Source organism: Calonectris borealis, chromosome 32 (genome assembly GCF_964195595.1).
Source record: "Calonectris borealis chromosome 32, bCalBor7.hap1.2, whole genome shotgun sequence".
Lineage (NCBI taxonomy): Eukaryota > Metazoa > Chordata > Aves > Procellariiformes > Procellariidae > Calonectris > Calonectris borealis.
Genome location: NC_134343.1, coordinates 36131 through 56137, shown reverse-complemented (window position 1 = coordinate 56137; position 20007 = coordinate 36131). Strand labels below are relative to the sequence as shown.

General features: G+C 44.7%; 1 protein-coding gene across 2 annotated transcripts in view; it reads left to right on the top strand.

Moving 5' to 3' along the window:
• Positions 1 to 20007, top strand: part of LOC142074029 (leucine-rich repeat and fibronectin type III domain-containing protein 1-like protein) — a 60965-nt gene that overhangs the window by 33675 nt on the left and 7283 nt on the right. The window contains exons 1-2 of one of the 2 annotated variants that reach the window (XM_075134404.1): positions 1085 to 1404; positions 11663 to 13057. In XM_075134404.1, the coding sequence (XP_074990505.1) occupies positions 11682 to 13057 (1376 nt within the window). In that variant the 5' untranslated portion in view covers positions 1085 to 1404; positions 11663 to 11681. Of the gene's footprint in view, positions 1 to 1084; positions 1405 to 11662; positions 13058 to 20007 lie in introns of those variants that run through there. The other variant, XM_075134403.1, reaches the window with a different exon arrangement.

Below are 20007 nucleotides of genomic sequence, written 5' to 3'. Positions count from 1 at the left end.
TCGCTGCCAGTTTTCAGCAAGAGAGACTTCCCAGTGGCTAACGACTTCCCAGTGGCTAACGACTTCCCAGTGGCTAACGACACGGCTTTCGGTGATGCGTTACAGAGCTCGGCTGATAGAGCACGCTTTATTGGATTGCAGAAGAGTCTCTCCATCCCAGTAGACTGATTTTTCCCAAGTATACCTCTGTCAGTGGCAGCAACGAACGAGTTCGTTTAGTATTAATGCATTTCAACAATCTGAACGTTCCCATTAATTCCTCAAATGCAAATGAGCAGGGCTGTGGTTTAAGCGTAAAGAGTACTTTTTTTCCTTTCCAGCAAAGACATTTATTTAAAGTCTTGCTAAAACAGTTTAGAAGCAGCCTCCTTATTCTTAAGGATTAAATTTTGGGCACCCACAGTCTTTTAGCGGAGGGGGTAACTTGATTTATTTTGCACTGTGTGAAGATGAAAGGAATTGCGTAAAGGCAAAAAAAAAAAAAAAAAAGAAATTAAAAATATATCTTGATGTTATGTTGATCTCAGCTCCCTAGTACAGAGCTGGAAGGGAGGAGAGCGATTAGCTTTACGACGATTGCCCTGAAATCCACTGCTCAGTGACTGATCTTCAATCAACTACTGGGAAGAAGGAGGGTTTGGGAAGAATGAAATATTTCTGTAGAAAGAGAGACATATTTTTCTATACAACCCACTTTCTTCGTATCGAACCAAAGGTGATTTTCATCTGAATATTATTCTTTTGTTAACGCACTGTCTACAAATACTATCATTTCTTTGTCAGAGTAATGACATACCTGCCTGCGTACATACTGAGCATGCAATTTTATGCTTGTTAGACTTTGAATGGTGGGAAGGGTGGTGGCATGGGATTTGTAATGAAATTATCGTCTGCCAGCCTTGCTGTAAGTGTCATTAGCTGTCATCAATCGTAAAACAGTTTGGGCTGGTTAAAGAGTGGAAACAGTAGAGTTGGTAACACTTAGCGTTGAACCTCTTCTCGCAGCAAATGCCTAATAGTAGTAGGTGGACACTTCATTACTCGGCGTTTCGCGTCGTAAAAATCCCACTTTTCCTTCTTTCAGTAATGCGAGAGAGAAGAGCTGATGCGTAATGATTTCTTTTCAAGAAGGCGGCGCCGTGACACCTAGTATCACCATCCGACGTTGATTCAACAGTGACTCAAAGCGAAGAGCGCTCCAACCTGAGTCATCCGCAGCATCTCCTACAGCCGGTCCTTATGTTCATCGCGGTGGGTTCCCGTGCAGGCTTGGCCTGCAGACAGCACTGTTTGGTTCGAGGTCGCGATTCACGTGGGACGGACGCCGCGCTGACATTTTAAGAGGACGTTGGGAATTGCTGAGAAATGCTTTCCACGTAGAGGCAGCCGATGGCACTGGGAGAGGTAGATGTTCTTCTCTTTACAGCAGCAATAGCGGTTTATAGTGTCTGTGATGCAAAACGTGACTCTCCGGGATTTTTAATGCCACTGAAGGAGCTTGCAAGTAAGGTCAACATTTTTTTATAGTTCCTTGCTCAGTCCGTCATAGTATGGTTTAAGGCGTCAACCTTCTACGGACCGTTCCATGCAGTTCGCTTGGAATATATTTCCAAATGATATCAAGTCACATAACGACTGTGGTCTGGTTAGTGCGAATTAACGGTCCGTAATGATCGCAAGAATGGGAAAACCAGCAGAAGCGGTTTCAGAAAGTAGTAGTATTACGTGGGGAGAGGTTGCTGTAGTGTGTGCGGTGGGTTGCGGTGGGTTTTGTTTAAGTTTGCATTTCAGCGTTGTGGTATTATCTGCAATATGAACGTTTGTACGAGTAGTAAGCAAGTAAAGCCAAACTCCTGGTATTTCTCCTGCTTTATCCTGGAGCAGTTTCCCACTGGGGACCGTGCGCGTGTTGTTGTACACCCGAGATTTCATTTGACAGCCTTGTAACAGAGACCCAGTGCACAGGCACTGCGCTGCCACGTCCAATTGTGATGCTAAAGCTCTTTCCTCTGCAGGAGGTTTTATTAATTCATAAAGTTAGCAGATAATTGTGCAGAACTCTGGATTCTTCTCCGCAGAGAAAACTCTGCTGTTTTCCCAGGGCTTCCCAGACGTTTGCCTTCCAGCTTTGAACTTGGAAGGATTTAGGAAAGCCCATGTAGCAGCCGTGCAATTGAGGGGTTGCCATTGCAGGTGGATGCCCAGCTCATAGCAACTGGGATTCTGCTCCTCGAGGCACTGGGAAAGGGCTGCGTTGTCCTTTACTGCCTGTTGCCAACAGCAAAGGCCTCGCTCTAAGGTTTACAAATACACGTCAAACGTGCGAGAGTTCATGAATCGTCACTGGAAGGGAATAATAACTGATAGAGGGCTTAGCGCAATTCAAAATTCCTTTTGAATAGCTTGCCGAAGGCCGAAGCGCTATCGAAACCCCACAATTAATAAGTCAGTCCTTTGAGCGTGGTTCGGTGAAGAGCAAACGCATTTTTCCATTTGTTTTGCGGAGAAAGTGGGTGAGTTCTCGTGAAGAATCGTCTCATATTCAAAGACTGAGTAATAAATTTCTAATAGTGGTTTGGTTTTTTTCCCCTTCCTCCCATCTGACGTTCTCTTGACCTCCTGCCACTGCTTGTTTCCCCTCTTTCATTAAGGCTGCTTTAAGAGAATCTGCGAGTCTTATTAACCGCGTAATAGAGCTGTCTCAACATATTTCCTTGTACAGAGTACTCATGAAAAGTGTGTAGCTTTTTAGTGGCGATACTGTAATTATTAGCACGTAGCAACCCCAAAGGAAAATACTGCTCCAGCAGTCTTGACCGATAAGGCCAGATCATCCAAGAGGTGCCACAAAACTGACGTCCCGCGACAATTTCTTCTTGCAACTGGCGTCAAGATAAGCTTTCGGAGTGAGCTGTAGTGTACTTGGTTTTAAATCTCCACCCAAACTTCTCCCTAGGTGCGTTTGGCGTAGAGTGGTGCAGGACTTTTGCTCTTCTTCCCCTCGTTGAACTTCACGAGAACCGTCAGCCCACTTCTACGGCCTGTCGAGGCAAACAGCTAGTTGCACTGAATTAATCGACTGAAATGCCAGAACGTGCCTGTGTTCATCGTTTGGAATAGGGCGGATAATCTCATAAAGGGACAAATCATAAATAAGGTGGTTAGTTAGTTATTTTTGGAAAAACTACAATAGCTAATAGAGTAAGCGCACGGTGAATTCTCCTTGCCGATACTTGCGCGAGCGCTTTTGCGGAAAAATGCACTAATATCAGACTTCGGAGGTCCGTAGACATCCCCCTGTGTCCGATCACAGAGCGCAGCACAATTTGCATTGTGTGTGCGGTTGGTAAACCTAAACGTGGAAGGTAACGGAGGCGATCTCGGGGACGTTTCGTGCAGGGTTGGCTGACGTGGTCATGAGGCCGTTATAATCCCTCGCAACGGTTGCACGCCCCTCGTGAAAGCTGCCTCGTGACGGAAGAAAGTGGCTGTCACCTCTACGCGACACCAGCGTACGGTAGGAAACGCAAACGCCGTTGTGTCGCAAAGTTCTGTGGGGGCTGCCACGAAGTTGAGCTGAGTTGTATTTCACCCAGCTGCCGCGCGTCCGCGGCAGTCAGAAAACCCCGCCGCTTCTCTTTTTATGCAAAGCAGCAGTAATCCGGCTCCGAAGCCTGCAGGGAGACGCGCCGTCTCTCGCAGGTACGCTTATCGGGATGCCGCAGCTCCCGACACTGCGGCATTTCGGCAGCGTGCCATTCGTAATTGGCCCCCCTTTTTTTGCTATTTTTAGCACCGGTGCCGTAGATCGCTTCTAGGCAGAGCCTCGTGGAGCTTTGGGCAGTCCCTTCTCCCTCTGTGTTAACAGCAAGTGCATTAACAAAGCTTCGTTTCGGGGGTTCTGCATAGGCGTGCAAGTCTGCGTACCTTCCTTTTTTTTTTTTTCCCCCCTTTTTTCTTTTTCTTCTTCCTCCCCAGCAGCAGAACTGTGAACGGCTGGCTGTAGCAAGTTGTCCTTCAGCGAGAGAGCGAGCAGCAGGGAATGTGATACCTGCTTTGGATGAATTTTGTTCTACCCGGTGCGTATCTCTCGGTATCCATTTTGCAAAGCCTTTATGAAATCCCCAGCCGAAGCCGGGGCATCCAGTTCACAGACTTCCACCCTTGATGATTTAAATCATTGCAGACCCGAGGGCAGACGGGCACAGGGGCAAAGTGCTTCTCCTTCCCCATTTTGTGAAGCTTCCCCTTGGGATATGCATCCCTGAGGCTGATATTTATTTGCGTGGGCTTTTCTACTTGGCGACGGGCACGAAACCCGTGGAACTGAAGGGCTGGCAGGAGGCCGCGGGGTGGTCAGGAGCTGGCAGGGGTGGGTCAGCTCGAGAGCTGAACACGTGGTGGCACAGCACGGGCCGCGACGGCACCCGCCGAGCGCGGTCCGCAGGGGGGAATCCCGAACTCCATCAACAACGCTACCCCCCGTCTCCCGGAGCATCTTCTGCGGCTAAATACCTCTCAAATCAATTTGTCGTTTTCCACGTATGGCGGGACGCTGGAGTTATAGAATCATAGAATCATTAAGGTTGGAAAAGACCTCCAAGATCATCGGGTCCAACCGTCAACCCAACACCACCATGCCCACTACACCATGTCCCTAAAATTGAAGGAGGAAAGGTCATAATTGGACCTCTTTTATTTGTTATACCGGGCCAAACAAGGAAAGGCTTAGGCGAGATGTGACGTGACAGACTTCAGGTTGCCACAGAATCATCAAGGTTGGGAAAGACCTCTGAGATCATCCAACCCTCAACCCAACCCCCCGTGCCCACTAACCCATGTCCCTGACAGTCTGGAAAAGTGTTTTAGAAGGCATCGCAGTTTGTTGTGATGATGAGGAACTAAATTAACCTTAGAAATTCTGATACAGGCCAGGATGCCGTTGGCCACCTTGGCCACCTGGGCACGCGGCCGGCTCACGTCCAGCTGCCGACCAGCACCCCAGGTCCTTTTCCTCTGGTCCTTCCCAGCCGCTCTGCCCCAAGCCTGCAGCGTTGTGGGGTTGTGGTGGCCCCAGCGCAGGACCCGGCACTTGGATGATTCATTGTGTATCCAAACACTTGACGTTAAACAACTGAGGGGCAATTAACCGTACGGCAAATATTGACTGTCCATATCAGAATGAAATCATAGGCGATGGAGACTTCAGACCCTCGACACATCTTCCCGTCCTCCTTACCTGGAGAGGGATATTTTATGGTATTTTATGTTACGGAGGTTAAAGTATGTCTGGAAAGTATCCACAGAAGGTCTACCCAGGCCCTTCTAATTTCGGTTTAAGCAGCAAAAGTTCCGCTTTTCAGTGTGGTGAAGAGCCATTTGTGGTTTTTTTATAGTCTTGTAAAATATGTCGCCAAATTGCTTCAAGACTGTCCTAAAATAAAAACTCCAACGACCCCCCCGAGGAACTGAGTCTTAAAGCTGGGCCTGCCGTTTTCTTCGGTGGCTGGTGCACGGGGTTTTACACTGCTCCCGTCATGCCTCCCTTCCTAAGGTCCCAGACACTTAAAGAGCAGTATTTTTGCTTTGATAAAAGGCCTCAACTTTTCCATCTCCTGGTAGGAAATTCTGACCAGAGCTACAAACTTCCAGGGATTTTGCTGGCATTAATCCACCAGAACAGGGGCCAAGGACCTGTTCCACCAGGATCTAATTTGCCTTTCCTGAGTAAGAAGGTGGGATCTAAACTATACAGCACTATCATCATTATGTCTTTCCCTCGAAGGAACATCTTTAATCGGTGCTGTCCTGGTCTTAATGGTGCTTGTCTGGGCCTCTTAAGAAATCAAAGAATCAACGTCCAAAAAAAAAAAAAAAAAAAAAACGTGTTCATCTTAAATTCACTGCCCCCTCAGAACGATGGGCCTTCCAAGAGTTTCGTTGTCAAACAGGGGATGTTGAGAGTCGGATAATCTCAAACAGTCCTTGCAGAAGTGGGAATTATAGGAAAATTCTCTGGGATTCTCACAGCTTTTCAGAGGTGCCCAGGGAGGCTCTGCTCGTGCAGAGCATCACCTGCAGCGTGAGGTTCGGATCAGCCGAAGGTGGAACTGCTTGTGCACAAAATTCTCCGGTACAAGCAGCCAGCGAGATAAAAATGATACGATTTTATACGTAATGAAACACTTCGCTGGGTATAACGCGCTAGGACTTGGCGGCGGGACGTGCTGCAATTCATAACAGATCTCCCAATAAAGAATGAATGCTCCTAATTGCTAATATTGGCTGTGTTTGAGTAGCCTCTGTGGAAGATGTACAGCACGACTAAGAATAGCTCGTTTATCAGCGTGGTAACTCTGAAGCAGCATTACCTCCAGGCTCCCCGCACCAGAAGCTACTCTGTCCTTAAATAAAACATCAATATATAATTCACTCTCCGCTTTTCATCAAGTACATCTTCAGGAGACCTTGGACCATTCATCAAAACCCCCAGGAGCTATTTCTGTTTCCTGATTTACATTGGTGTCCTGGCTACCGCAACCGTAGATCAAATGGCTCCAGTTTAGGATTTTCGGGGGGGGGGACACAAAAGATCCGCACGGCTCGTCATGAGCCCTTTGGCCCTTAGAGAAAGGAAAGAGGCAGAGGGAGGGAGTGCAGATGTGCACGCAATAAATCCATAAAGCATTTAACCTTCTGGCGGTCGTTCCTTCTATACCTTCCTCGGTCTATGGTACGCGCTGAAGTTTAGGAAATGGGACAGAAACCAGTTTGTTTTTTTTTTTTTTGGGGGGGGGGAACAAACCCAACAATAACAAAAAAAAACCCCAACAATAAAACAAACAAACAAAAAGATTGTCAGGTCTGCTAATACCCTTGACAGTGGCTGAATTAGGTGAGGCAAAAGCGAACACGGAGATGAAAGTTACTGCAGTGCTTTTACTTCTGGTTTCCTTATTCCGCCGCTCTCTAGCGCAGGTTGGAAATGTGATTTTTTTCGTGTGTTATAAATGCGCTTCCCCAGTGCCACCCAGGCAATAACCACGCACGGGTGGGTATTGTTTGTGCCACCTTCTGGTGACAAAGGAAAAGGCAAATGAGTTCACTTGCATAGCTGACATGTCTGAAAAATAACGCCAGGAAAAAAAAATAAATATTCTGTATTTTGTTATTTTTGATATTAAATGGTTTGGTTTCCCTCTTATGCTGTGCACTAGATTAAAAAAAAAAACAACTACAAAAAAATCCTAGTATTAATATTAATTACGGTAATTTGGGTTCAGAGAAATGCTGGCTAGATTTGCAGCTAATCTGCTCTGTGCCCACGTGCATCTAGAGACGTACTCGGAAAAGAGAAAAAAAAGGAAGGAAAACGAGCAAGATACTTCTTAAACACTTATTGGAAGTGTTTCTTGCTGTTACAGGTGGGGCAAGCGACACTAAATTGAGCAGATTATTTAATGTTGGCAAATTAAAGAGACTTTTTTTCCAATGTGGTAGTTAATTCTGGATCAGAACAGGGTAATAATAAAGCCTCCCTCAAGGAAAAGCTTTGCTTTTTTTTTTTTTTTTTTTTAATCTTCTACGGATGCAGATGGCGAGCACCTGTCTCGCGCAGCGAACAGGTTGTCGCGGCAGTACAACAGTCGGAAAAAAAAAAACCCCAAAAAAACCCCCCTGCGTTTGGAATATGTAGGAGCGCAGTCTGTTCATCTCAGCCAGCCTCAGCGGCGCGTAGCCTCTGCAGAAATAGCTTGCGTACCAGATTTAATTGCGTGCGTTTGAAAAGCAATGCGTGGGTGGGCGATTATAGCTCGGGCTGATGAGGGTGCAAGAAATAGGGTATAAATAGCTGTTTCTAATACCGAATATCTATTTGCCACCCTCTGTGTATCAACATTTCTGGGCTGTAGGGAGCCAAGGTCTCTCTCAGAAAGACCCGAGTACGACCAGAAGCTGCTGCTGCTGCAGCTTTTGTATATTCAGGGTACGGTGTGAGGCCAGTGCTGGGCAATTAAATGGCGTGGGTAAGAGAATAACAGATTTAGCAAGCCAAGCGCATGCTCAAAAATAGCAGGAAGATGTCTTTGAACAGGCAAAGGTGGAGGTGACGACAGTATCAGCCGTGGCGTAGGTCTGGGTTGGAGATGACGTTCTTCTACACGAGTCAGGAACCCAATTCAGGGGAGAATGAACCAAAAACCACATCCCTTAAACACCACCGAAAGATGCAGACGAATGCCGAATAGGCGCAGCGTAAAGAAGGATGGAATGGAGACCATGGAGTTGAATATATTTTGCTAATAATTCCGGTAAAACGAATAGCTGGGTGCAAGAGGAGGAAACGGATTACGCTGAAATAAACGTGTGTTGTGTTGGAGAAGGGTGCTGTTCCCTAGCAAAGGACCGTTTTTTCGGAGGGTTGCATTTCTTCCTTAAAGCTGGTAAAATATTATCATTACCCCTCATTTTTTCACACCGAAGCGTGTGCGTGTTTTGCAGACCGTACGAAATCTCTACACTGTCGTCCTCATTTAAAGCTCTTGAAAAGCTCTTATATTTACAGCCAAGGCAACCTGAACTCTTTCCAACGGAACAAAGTTAATAGGCCAATAGCTGCCACTTGTTGGAATTAAATATCCCTTCCTTTCAATAGCCTTTAGACTACAAATGATAGCCAATGGTAAACTAGTCACGTTTTGCTGTAGGAAAACAGAAAAAAAAACCCCCTGTCTCTCTGCACATATCTTGAACGTGACCCCCCCGTCGTAGATCCCTTCCAACTGGAACTATTCTGTCCTATAAGTCTTTATTTCTCGGGAATGAAATGACTACCTCAACCGATATTTTTTGCATGAACTTTAAGCTGCAACCGTGCAGATGGTAAATGAGGAAATGAGTCAATAAGCAACAGTTCAGAGAAGTTTTTTCCCCCCGTGTCCTAGTCTTATAAGCGTGAAACTTACTTCTTTTGCTGCCTTCTGTTGAGGCGGTGCGGATTAGCCGGTCTTTAAAAATACTACTGTATTATCCTGCAATCAGGTATGTTCCTGATGCAGTTTTTAGGCGACGGTGCCAAACCTGCTTTTAACAAGAACCCAGAGCAAATAGCGGTAACTCACTTATATGCAGCTTTCCTTTAGGAGTCACAATTTCCTTGCGACCGTTACATAGTTTGTAAGAGTAATTGCTCTATGTTCATGGTTGGCTCTAAAATCCTTAATTTTAGTGCCACGGTTTCACGTTAGTAACATTTAATTATTTTTTAACAGAATAATGGTTTAAGTGAGGTGGTTTTATACTGGTTCCTTACAGCCCAGATGGCAGTCAATCCATTAAAATTGCATTAATATTTGCTAACGACAAAACAAGGGAATGATAATATTGCACAGCAGCCTGGTTTTAGATAATTGCGCATCCGTTAATCATTTGTACGTAGCAGGAGTGAAAAGATGGAGCCATTAGAGGCAAGAAGGGTTCGGAGCGCAGGATGGAGTGACAGTAGAAACGGGTTTCTTCAAAAACCGAATATTTGAAAGAAAAAGCTTGTCGTGCGCGATATTAAACATCATAAAAGCTGTTGAGAAAAAATGATCAGGAAGCAAGACATTACTAAGAGGAATGCTTATTAGAAAAAATTATAAGTATAAAGTGAACTAGCTTTGTGCAAACTCTACAGTAGGATTTGTTTTCCTGTAACTCAGTTGTTCTTAACAGAAAATTTCCCTTCTCCAGGCTGATTAAGCCCTGTCCTCTCAGCCTCTCCTACCGTACGTGCTCCAACCGTTCAGAGGTTTTGGAGAGGGATTGGGTGATTGGTTTGTCTCTTTTTTTTTTATTTTTTACAAAATCTGCAGATTTTTTTACAAAATATTTTGCAGAGACTTGATCAGAATTGCATACGCCTAAAGATTAACCTCTAATAAGTGAACGCGTAGCATTGGTTAAAAGGTAAGCGCACGGTTTAGACTGATTTCATGCTCTCCAAATTGAAGTAATAATACTGTATAAGCAATGGGTTGATTTTAAATAACTTTTCTCCCCTCTGTGGAGCTTTAAATTTGATCTAACCGAACTAATTTCCAGACTCTGCAACTGTGATACGGTAATTCTATATCTTAAAGATCTGTTGCCCTGTAAAGGAGCTGTAACTCATGGAAATCATTAAAGTAAAACAAAACAAAACAAAGAACAAAAAAAAAAAACCCGAACCCACAAAGAAACGTACTGTAAGAATCTGCTGACTTATAGCAAATTGGGCCCTTCTAATCAAAGGCTTTGGTAGTCTTTTTTACAGATAGCTGACTCAGCAGATGATGATGCTGTCCCCAACTCTGTGCTGAACGGAGGACCGTGTCTCGTGTGGCATTGCTTGTTCTCAAAGGCAGTAGTTGATCATTTTTACACTGCATTTACCCACTTCATGAAGGAATTGTCACGTGGAACTAACTTTAATCAGCTGTGACCTCTAGCGTGCTAGAGCTTATACGTGAAGTAAAACTACATGTGCTCATTTGCGAAAAGACCACTGCCCTTCTTTTGGAGTAGGATTCGCCAGCTGGAGTTTGGAATTGGGTTGTACCGGGACACTCGCACGGAACACATAGTTTGAGTCCTTTACGTTGCAGATCGGGAGTTTTAGCCTTCGTGGTTGCTTGAGTCACCACGCTTAATGCTTAGCAATTTTCCAGCCAGCTGGAGGTAAAGTAGAAATGAAAATCTACCCTTGGTATAGCAGGCGAGCACTTCAGATACAATGGGAAATAACTTGGCACACATGAGATTTCACAGAGATAATTTCATTGACCAAACCCATGTGCAATTATGAAATTTATTTTTCTAAAGCTGCTTCCTGTGCTGCACAGAAAAAAAATATATACCTGCTTCTCTGATTGAACACAGCCTTGTTTTTCAGAAATGCCTCTGAAGGTATTTCTCCTTCTTATTTGCTGTAGAAGTTTTAGACGCCTGCAACCTCCTGGGGAAAAAAAAAAACCTTGTCCTTAAAACATGCATTTCCGCAAAGAACTCACTGCTCGGTACAGGTAAGACTGAGGGGGGCTTAGATGAGCTTGAGGAGTAAGACAAAAACATTGTCGGACATCTATAATGGCAAAAAAGTGAGGGGAGCATAACCACGAAGTAGTGAAGTGACATGCAGGTTGAAATGAGGTTCTAGCCCCAGCAAACAGTCGGGTGTGCGTAGAGAAAGTTATGTAGATGGTACTTTTAACCTAAAAAATCTTGTATATTTATTTGCTTTCCCCCCCTCACATTCCTCTCGCCAAGTACCGGCTTCACAGCTTGCTTTGTTCCACCTATGCAAGTACGACTGCCAACGCTCTTGGTTGCGAAGAGCTGCTAGAAGGTAGATAACCCCGTTAGCGCATCCCAGAGCAGCAGTGATGGACTGTTGCCTCACAGTCAATCTTCAGCGTTGCTGTCAGGAGGAGAGCGGAGCCAAACTCGCGCAGAACTAGAAGCTCTTAGCTCTAAAAACATCCAAGTTAATATCAGCGGGTAATTTTATTACTGTCTCGGAAGGTGTTTCCAGTTTGCACAGGTGGACTTGTAATGAAAGCTTCAATGTAAACCTATTTCTAATCCCCAGTTAAAATATATTTACATGGATTTCTTCTTTTTTTTTTTTTTTTCCCTTTAGGTCTGTTATTTTTCTTACGATGGAAAGGCTGGTTGTCTATCTACTGGTTATTAGCACAGCCGTGAAGGCCATGATGTGTCCCAAAAGATGCATGTGTCAAAACCTGTCTCCATCCTTCACAATTCTCTGTACGAAGACGGGGCTTCTCTTTGTGCCCCCCAGTATTGACAGGAGAACAGCAGAACTAAGGTTAATGGATAACTTTATCACTACTCTTAGGAGAAAAGATTTTGCAAACATGACTAATCTAATTCATTTGACACTTTCGAGGAATACAATAAGTCAAATCATGCCTTATGCATTTTTTGATCTTAAAGGCCTTCACGCCTTACACTTGGATAGTAATAGACTAACTTACATCAATGAAGATCATTTCAAAGGTTTGATTAACCTTCGGCATTTAATACTCAGTAACAATCAATTAAACTATATCTCTCCTGGGTCATTGGATGACTTTATTGAAACGATTGAAGACCTGGATCTGTCCTACAACAATCTCGTTAACGTTCCTTGGGAAACAATTGCCAAACTTTCTAATGTCAATACGGTCAGTTTGGATCACAATCTCATTGAGTTTGTGCCAGAGGGAATCTTCTCAAACCTTCACAAACTTGCCCGTCTAGACATGACCTCCAACAAGTTGAAAAAGATCCCTCCCGATCCTTTGTTTTCCAGAATACCCGTGTACGCCAAGTCTAAAGGATCTCCGCTGTCGTCGCTGGTGCTTAGCTTCGGAGGGAATCCTTTGCACTGCAACTGTGAACTCGTGTGGCTGAGACGTCTCACCAGAGAAGATGATCTAGAAACCTGCGCCTCTCCACCAGAACTGATGGGCAAATACTTTTGGTCTATTAAGGAGGAGGAATTTGTCTGCGAACCCCCGATGATAACGCACCGAACCCCAAAACTAACAGTGACAGAAGGCCAAAGCGTCTCTTTGAAGTGTAAGGCTGTTGGCGATCCAGATCCCTACGTTCGCTGGATCTCGCCCGATGGGAAGCTGGTCTCCAACACGTCTAGGACGATTTCTTACGAGAATGGTACTCTGGATATTTTGGTTACTTCTTTGACTGACAAGGGCACGTTTACCTGCATAGCATCAAATGCTGCGGGAGAGTCGACGGCTCCGGTCGAACTCCTCGTTACCCCGTACCCTAACCTTGCTAACAGCACCAACTGCGACAAAGACGCGGAGCCTGGCCCCTCAGATATTCTCATATCTGCCAAGTCGAGCTTTCCGAACGAAACGAAGGCTCAGCAGGAGAAGGTGGTCGTGGTTGCTGAGCTGACGTCGTCCTCTGCTCTCATCCAGTGGCCTTCTCAGCATCACCTCCCCGGGATTCGCATGTACCAGATTCAGTATAACAGTTCTGCTGACGACATACTAGTGTACAGGTAACCCTGCTCGCACACCCGTGCCCATACCTCGGTGGCGTAGGTAGCGGAAGTAAGAGAAAAGGATAGCGTAGTTTGATATCTTCCATGTAACGAGAGCTATCTTGCAAGCAGTAACTGTAAAGGAGGGGATGAGGAGACAATGGCTGCTGTAGACTTTGCTCGTTAAACTCCGGTTGTCGAGGAGTTACGCTATTAAAACTAATAATACATCTGCTTCTGTGCTGCCTCTTGAGGATCTCTAAACTCTTTACAGACATAATTAAGTTTCATAGTCCAGTTTAATGGAGCGAGTGAAGCTGATGAGCAATATCTTAGTTGTTAACATTTAAGAAAATTGAGATGGAGATTTTAGTTACCTTTTATGGTGATTAAGTGTAATTATTTTACTTAAAAATATGGGGAAGAGAGAAAAAATCAAGGTGCCCAAAGTTGTGAGATGCCCAAAGCAACATTCTGCCTATATGGATGTGGCCCTACCATGTTACGCCAAACCTTCAGCCTGTTTCAGTCGCTGCGTGCTTCCTTCGGCATTTAATACTCACAAAAGTATCGTGGTGTCGTGGGGATAAAACTTACTGGTATGAACCGGTGCCGTGGTTTAACCCGGCAGGCAGCCAAACCCCACGCAGCCGCTCGCTCACTCCCCACCCCGCAGTGGGGAAGGGGAGAGAATCGGAAGGGTGAGAGTGAGAAAAACTCGTGGGTTGAGGTAAAGACAGTTTAATGGAACAGAAAAGGGAAAATAAGAATGATAGAATATACAAAATGAGCGATGCACAATGCAATTGCTCACCACCCGCGCTGACCGATAACCAAGTAGCGATCGCTACTTGGAACACGCCTACCATTCATATACTGAGCATGACGTCACATGGTATGGAATACCCTGTTGGCCAGCTGGGCCGGCTGTCCTGGCTATGCTCCCTCCCAGCCTGCGCTTGGTAGCATGGAAGCTGAATGTCCTTGACTAGGAGGGCACTTAGCAACAACTGAAAATATCAGGGTGTTATCAACATTCTTCTCATACTAAATCCAAAACACAGCACTAGGAAGAAATTTAACCCTATCCCAGCCGAAACTAGGACAACTGGACACTGCACAGAAGGGTTTAGGTTATGTATTTTGTGTGGATTTCACGTTTAAAGGCACTGATTTGCCCGCTGGAGATGACTTGGTTAAAATTTACTTGGGAATAACTGTTTGACATTAAGTCTCAGCGGACAGCATGCAGATTAAATTTATAGCCGCTCCTCTGTGCAGGGGTGGTTGAGTTTCTGATTATCCGCCTTTCTGTTTATAGGCTTTTGTTTGTGATTAACTGGGGGTGGAAGGGATAGGGAGGGGCAGAATGACTTTGAAGTGGGAGTTAGCATTTGTTTCGGATTTAGTATTTCATAGCTGTGCACTTCGTAAGGATGATAACGCCTCTAAACTGAGTGATAATGATTTTTCTAATGTAATGCCACTGGTTGCACTAAAGTTTGGAGTGGAATAAGCGAAAGGAGAATGACATCTAATAGCTCCAGAAATACACCTGAAAGTTTGCGTTCAAATACTTTGCTTTAATAAGCAGTCCCTTTAAGGAAAGGAATGTAGGATAGTTGTTCCGCTGGGATTCCTATTTCAAATACCTACCATTGCAAGCAAATTCTTGTAAAAAAAGAAAAAAAAAAAAAGGAACTGGGTACGAAAATCGCATGAGGTCCTTGAAACAGACGTTTCACTTTACAGTCACTTGGGATTTTCAGAAGTCTCATGTTAAAATGCCCATCCCCAGAGTCTCTTTGAGGAAGGATGCCATCCATCCTCCCGTTGCCACGGCTACGAGCTCGAAAGGAAGCAGGAGGAGTCGGTGAGGGTAAGCAAGGGTCTCTTAAGAGCGGGGTGGGAGGATGCCTTGTTGGTATCTGCCAGGGATGGCGAGGAGCCGGCTGGAAGATGAAGCCTCGTTTAATTGTCAGCTGTGAGAACATTTGTGACATCGCTGTTTGAAAGCACTGCGAAGCTGCGAAACGAAGGGAAACGTGAAGCTGAGATGTCTCGATAGCTGCAACTGCGGTTTCTAAAGGGATTTCATTCGGTTCTCCCACTAGAAAGTAAAGTGAAGCCAGCAAAGTGAGAAGCAGGTAGAGCCAGCGGGCGCACCGCAGGCACGGCCAGTAGTAGAAGAGAGTTGTTCAATGGGATTTTTCATCCTTTGCCATAACAGCCGGCCAGCCGAGTTGGCAGCCTTCTTAAAATTGCAGCAATTCGTTCTCGATGAGTTTTAAACTTTCCAAAGCCTCTAAAAATAAATTAGTGACTCACATGATAGCTCGTTAATAAACCTGTAGAGTTGAATACTGCTGCTGCTGAATGGCCTCGTTCCTAAAGAAGAAATGGGGAAGAATACTACGTTTCCATGCCCCTTTCTCGGCCCAGATTCCCATAAACCGAGAGGCTGGTAACAAAACAGTAAAATACTTGATGCTTCAAATCACAGAGCAACGATTTCAAATAATACAATGTAATAGACTGTAGTATAATGGGCCTCTCGAAGATGAAAACTCGTGTGTTCTCGTTCGGTTCCCACAGTGAGTAATCACCAAATACAGATCCTTAAAGGAAGTTTTGTGCTAAAGTGAGAGGCACGGTAATTGGGCAGCAATTCTGCATTTGCAGTTACCTGAACAACTGCTACTTCAAGTTACGCTACAAATGTCAGAGTGTTTTAAGTTGAGCGCATTAACGTGCGCTGGAGAAAGAGGAGTCCCCAGATTTGTTTGCATGGCCAAGACCCCTCTCAGGCTCCGTGTTTCTGGTAAGGTATATAAACATCTGTATGTATATAAACACCTGTATATAAACATCTGTTTCAGGGAGTCAGTCTGTTGATATATGAAGATGTAAAGAGATGTGTAGTGGCACACCCAGCAGTGGCAGTGCTTCAGTCCTGCCAAAGGAGTTTTACAGAAGGTGGAAAGCTTCCTTCCACCTAGTGCACTCCGTGTAATTTATTTCTGGCAGGCGATAGCTTGCCGTCTGGAAAAAGTATTAAGCGGTGCAGGATGCATCAGAAACCTGTCGCTTCCGTCAAGTTGAGTGGTACCACGGGAAGAGCGGTTGCCATGGCAACTTTGCTTTATCTTGAGAATTTAAGTTGCTCCTTGGACTCCTTTATTTTTCCTCACCTTTCCATTTCCTTCTCCCTCTGGGTAAGTAATTGTGGGTAAGCACGCGTTCATCTGTGCCCGTGCTAAGAGCTTATGAAAGGAAAGGGAGGGAGATGATATTCTTCCTAATTTTCCCTTTGGACTAAAATCAAATTATCCTTTCGTGTACGTGAGAAGAACGTATGCGCCCTGCACATGGTTACGCCGCCCGTGTACGTAAGTGCACCATAACCTTGCTGTTCCCAGTTTGAGAGATTCACAACACGTAGCCGCACAGCGTTTTTCCCAGGAAAAACAGGAAAATAGGAGTTGTGCCTGGTTACTGTGTCGTCTCAGGTGAGTCGCTTAACTCCTCTCTTCCTGTGAAATAGAAACCATCACGCTGACCTCCTGGGACAGGGGTGAAGAATGGTTAGCAAAACTGAAGGCAGACGTTAGTTATGGAGACAGAAAATAGCATCTGGCAAGCTGAGTAGCAACAATCCAGAATCAGTACATGAAGGTGCAGGTAGCAATTTGCGGCAAGCATCAATATTGAAAGGAAGAGCCTTGTTTGTTTTCAGAAGAAAGGTCGGAAACCGTTGTTGTACAGCCACGGATAGAGTGAATCAAGAATCGTAACAGCCACTTTGTGCAGCTTTTCCTTCTCTGAGATATAAATGGATCTGTACTCTTTAAACAGCTTACAGTCTTGATGCTGATTACAGTTCCTGTGCAATTTGGGCTTCACAACGCTATAATTTTAGTTTCACTGTCTTTGCTCAAGCGTCCTGCCCAGGTTTCCAGTGCTAGTCTTGGGGAAGAGATATCAGCAGAACGTCCTTTCGATACTCAAATAGCAGTGACGAATATTACACAAGCTTTAGAAAGCAATAATTAATCTGGGAGAGAAGCCACGCTATTTCATTTTTATTGCTGCTCTGTCATGATCGCACACGTGTCTGTGTGTACGTATAGATGAAAATGCACCTCTTTTGTCTGCTGATCTAGGTCATACGTATCTTTATGAAAACGACTCCTGGTGTTAGGTTACAGGATAAAAGGCTCATCTCCACAGAACCTTTCTCTTGTAGCCTCCCTCGATGTGCAAGAGAGAAGCAGGGCAGCGACTGATGCTCAAAATCCCCCGATTTTGCCGGTGCTCCTATTTTGTCTGCCGGTGCTTCCTCAAATGGCCAACAAATTAAAAAAAAAAAAAAAAAGTGATTCTGTATTTCTGAGCTAGGCTGGACAAACTTCAATTTGTACCTCAGTTGATATAAGCAGCAGATTACTAATGCTTCATAACAATCTGATTGATGTTCTAGTCAATTAGAAGCTGGATCTCATAACATCAAAGGCAACAGTCTCCTAAGCATTGAGTTTAATCTTTCATAGCTAGTGATCATCTAACCTTAATTAGCTGCAACTACATGCTATAAATTAGAAGATGAGTATTTAATAGTGATGCCTCTCTATAGATAATTGGGAGACTATATATTGCATAAAACTGCTGATAATATGTCCTTGTTTTCTCTGTTGAGAGAAAAAACTTAGAAATCGAGAGGCAGACCGCTTTTAATATGGGGTACAAAGTACCGTTGTTTAAAGGGCAGAGCTGTCACTTTTGGGGAAAAGGTGATATATTGCCAGATCAATATAGAATGATTACATCTGTTGCGTGAAAAGCAGTTGGAATCAGCCACGCTACGTCTGCTCAAAAATTCTTAAATTAGTTCAGCGCAGTGCCATGGAAAGCCTCAGGACCGTGCTGGATTTCACACCGTGGAGTTGGAAAGAGGTTTTACAGCTCCCCATCGCTCAGGCACGTGCCGTAAGACTTCGTGTTTCCTTTCCGGGTGCCCTTGACCCTCCACGTGCTCTGTACGGACGGACTCGGGTTGGCAGGTGGTGCAACGCGCCTCTCGACCGGCGCCGACTGCCGTGGGTACTGTAGCGATTTTGGGAGTACGTCGGGATTGCCGTGGTCATCCAGCAAGTCTGCACAGGAGCGGTGGCTGTTTGTCAGGAGGAGATCTTGGACAAATGGTCATGTTTGCATTTCTTCACCCAGCCAGCAAGTCATTCCTCAAAAAAAGAGGCTATATGCCAATGGAAGTCCAGAAATACGGGAGCCATCTGACATCTGTAAATACAGTGGATCACGTGATTTGTCACTCTTTGGCTTTAATTTTGGTAGCTTTTTTCCTTATCTTGCAGCGTAGCAGTTGTCATGGCAGTTTCCAGGCTTCTTCAGGGAGTTTCTCCTTGGAAACCTCTTCTTCAGGTTTCCCTTTATGGGGAAAAGCCTTACGTTCTCATGGCTGACTGTGCGCTGAGTTAATTACCCTTACAAAGTCGGGATTCCTCAAAGCACAGAGGTCACTTCTCCGTTGTCATTCCCCTCCTTCCCACGCCCCCATGATCTTTGTTAATGAGGTTGCCCAGTGTAACCTCTTGCTTCGGCACCGATTGCTGCTGGCGATCCATCATCGTTTATAAAAATAATACCTTGCAGATGCAAATGACGGATGGTAGTTGTTGCATTATGGAGAGATCATTCAAGCATGAAATATCGCTATCTTGTTTCTCAAACATTTAAGATGCTGTGCTTTTTTTGGAGGAGGAAAACATCCCTGCTTCCTTTTGTATTATCGATGCAGATATACGGGGTTTTTAAAATAGTATGAATAAGAATCAATGGCTGTCATTGCTTCTATCGAAAATTTTGACATGATTTGTGTGAAAGCTCTATAAATAAGAAACCTGTCATCAATGCTTCATAACTCTCTGTATCTTCTGGTGTGTGGTCATTTCATTTCCAGACTGTAGCATCAACCATGTGAAAATAAGTGTTTTGAAAAATGCAGCCAGCGGCCCGTGTTCAGTAACGGTCCAGGATTTTATGCTGTCTTAGAATGGTTTTGGTTGTTGTCGTTTTTACCTCCACAGACGTCATAGATCGTATTTGGGTCTCAGTGGGTGTTTCTGTGAAAAAAACAGACTCTATACTGATTGCTTTTTAGTCCCTTTAATCAGCTGAGTAAAGCGGGTGCTCGGGAGTTTGTTGATAGAATCAGTTCTAAAAGACCCCCTGTCACTGGGGTCCCTCCAACACCTCAAATTCCCCATCCCTTCCTTTCACCCTCGCCCTTCCCCTCCCAACTGAACAGCTGAAATGGCAGAAAAAAAAAATCCTGTTTTTTCAATCCTTCAAAATGGTAGCGTTAGGTTGGGAGCAGGGGGTTGGCCAAAGCAAAAGTGATTCATTTGAGGCAGTCTGGCCGCAGCGTTACATTTTCCGACGGACAGCATCATTATCAATTAGAGTCCAAACAAAAGACTCCATCTCTATTTCGAGCTGCTCGGTTGATTTTGTTGTTGTTGACAACGTTGCTAGGAAGTATTTCCAATCTCACAAAATGATGTTTTGACAGAAGTTTTGTGAGCAGATTTCACAGTTGAGTTTTCACCACAGGGCTTTTACTTGTTCCTGGCTGACTGCAGATGGCAGGGGAAACGCTGGCACGGATTATGGTTTATAGTTGTTAGTGCTCTTAAACCAGTTACGTTAGCAGTGTTCGTTTAAACCTGACAGTTACTGTTCTGCTATTGATCCCTTTGAAAGATGGTGCTTGGGAGCCAACGCCAAGCAGATGCAGACTCTGTTAGAGATGTCAGAGAAAAGGTAGTATACTTTCACCTACAAAAAAACCCGATTTGACAGAATTGTGTCTAAAAACTGCAGTTTCGGCACTTTTATAGGTAATAGGAAGCTAGCTCCTGGTAAATGAAGGAGTTTTTTGAGCAAAGACT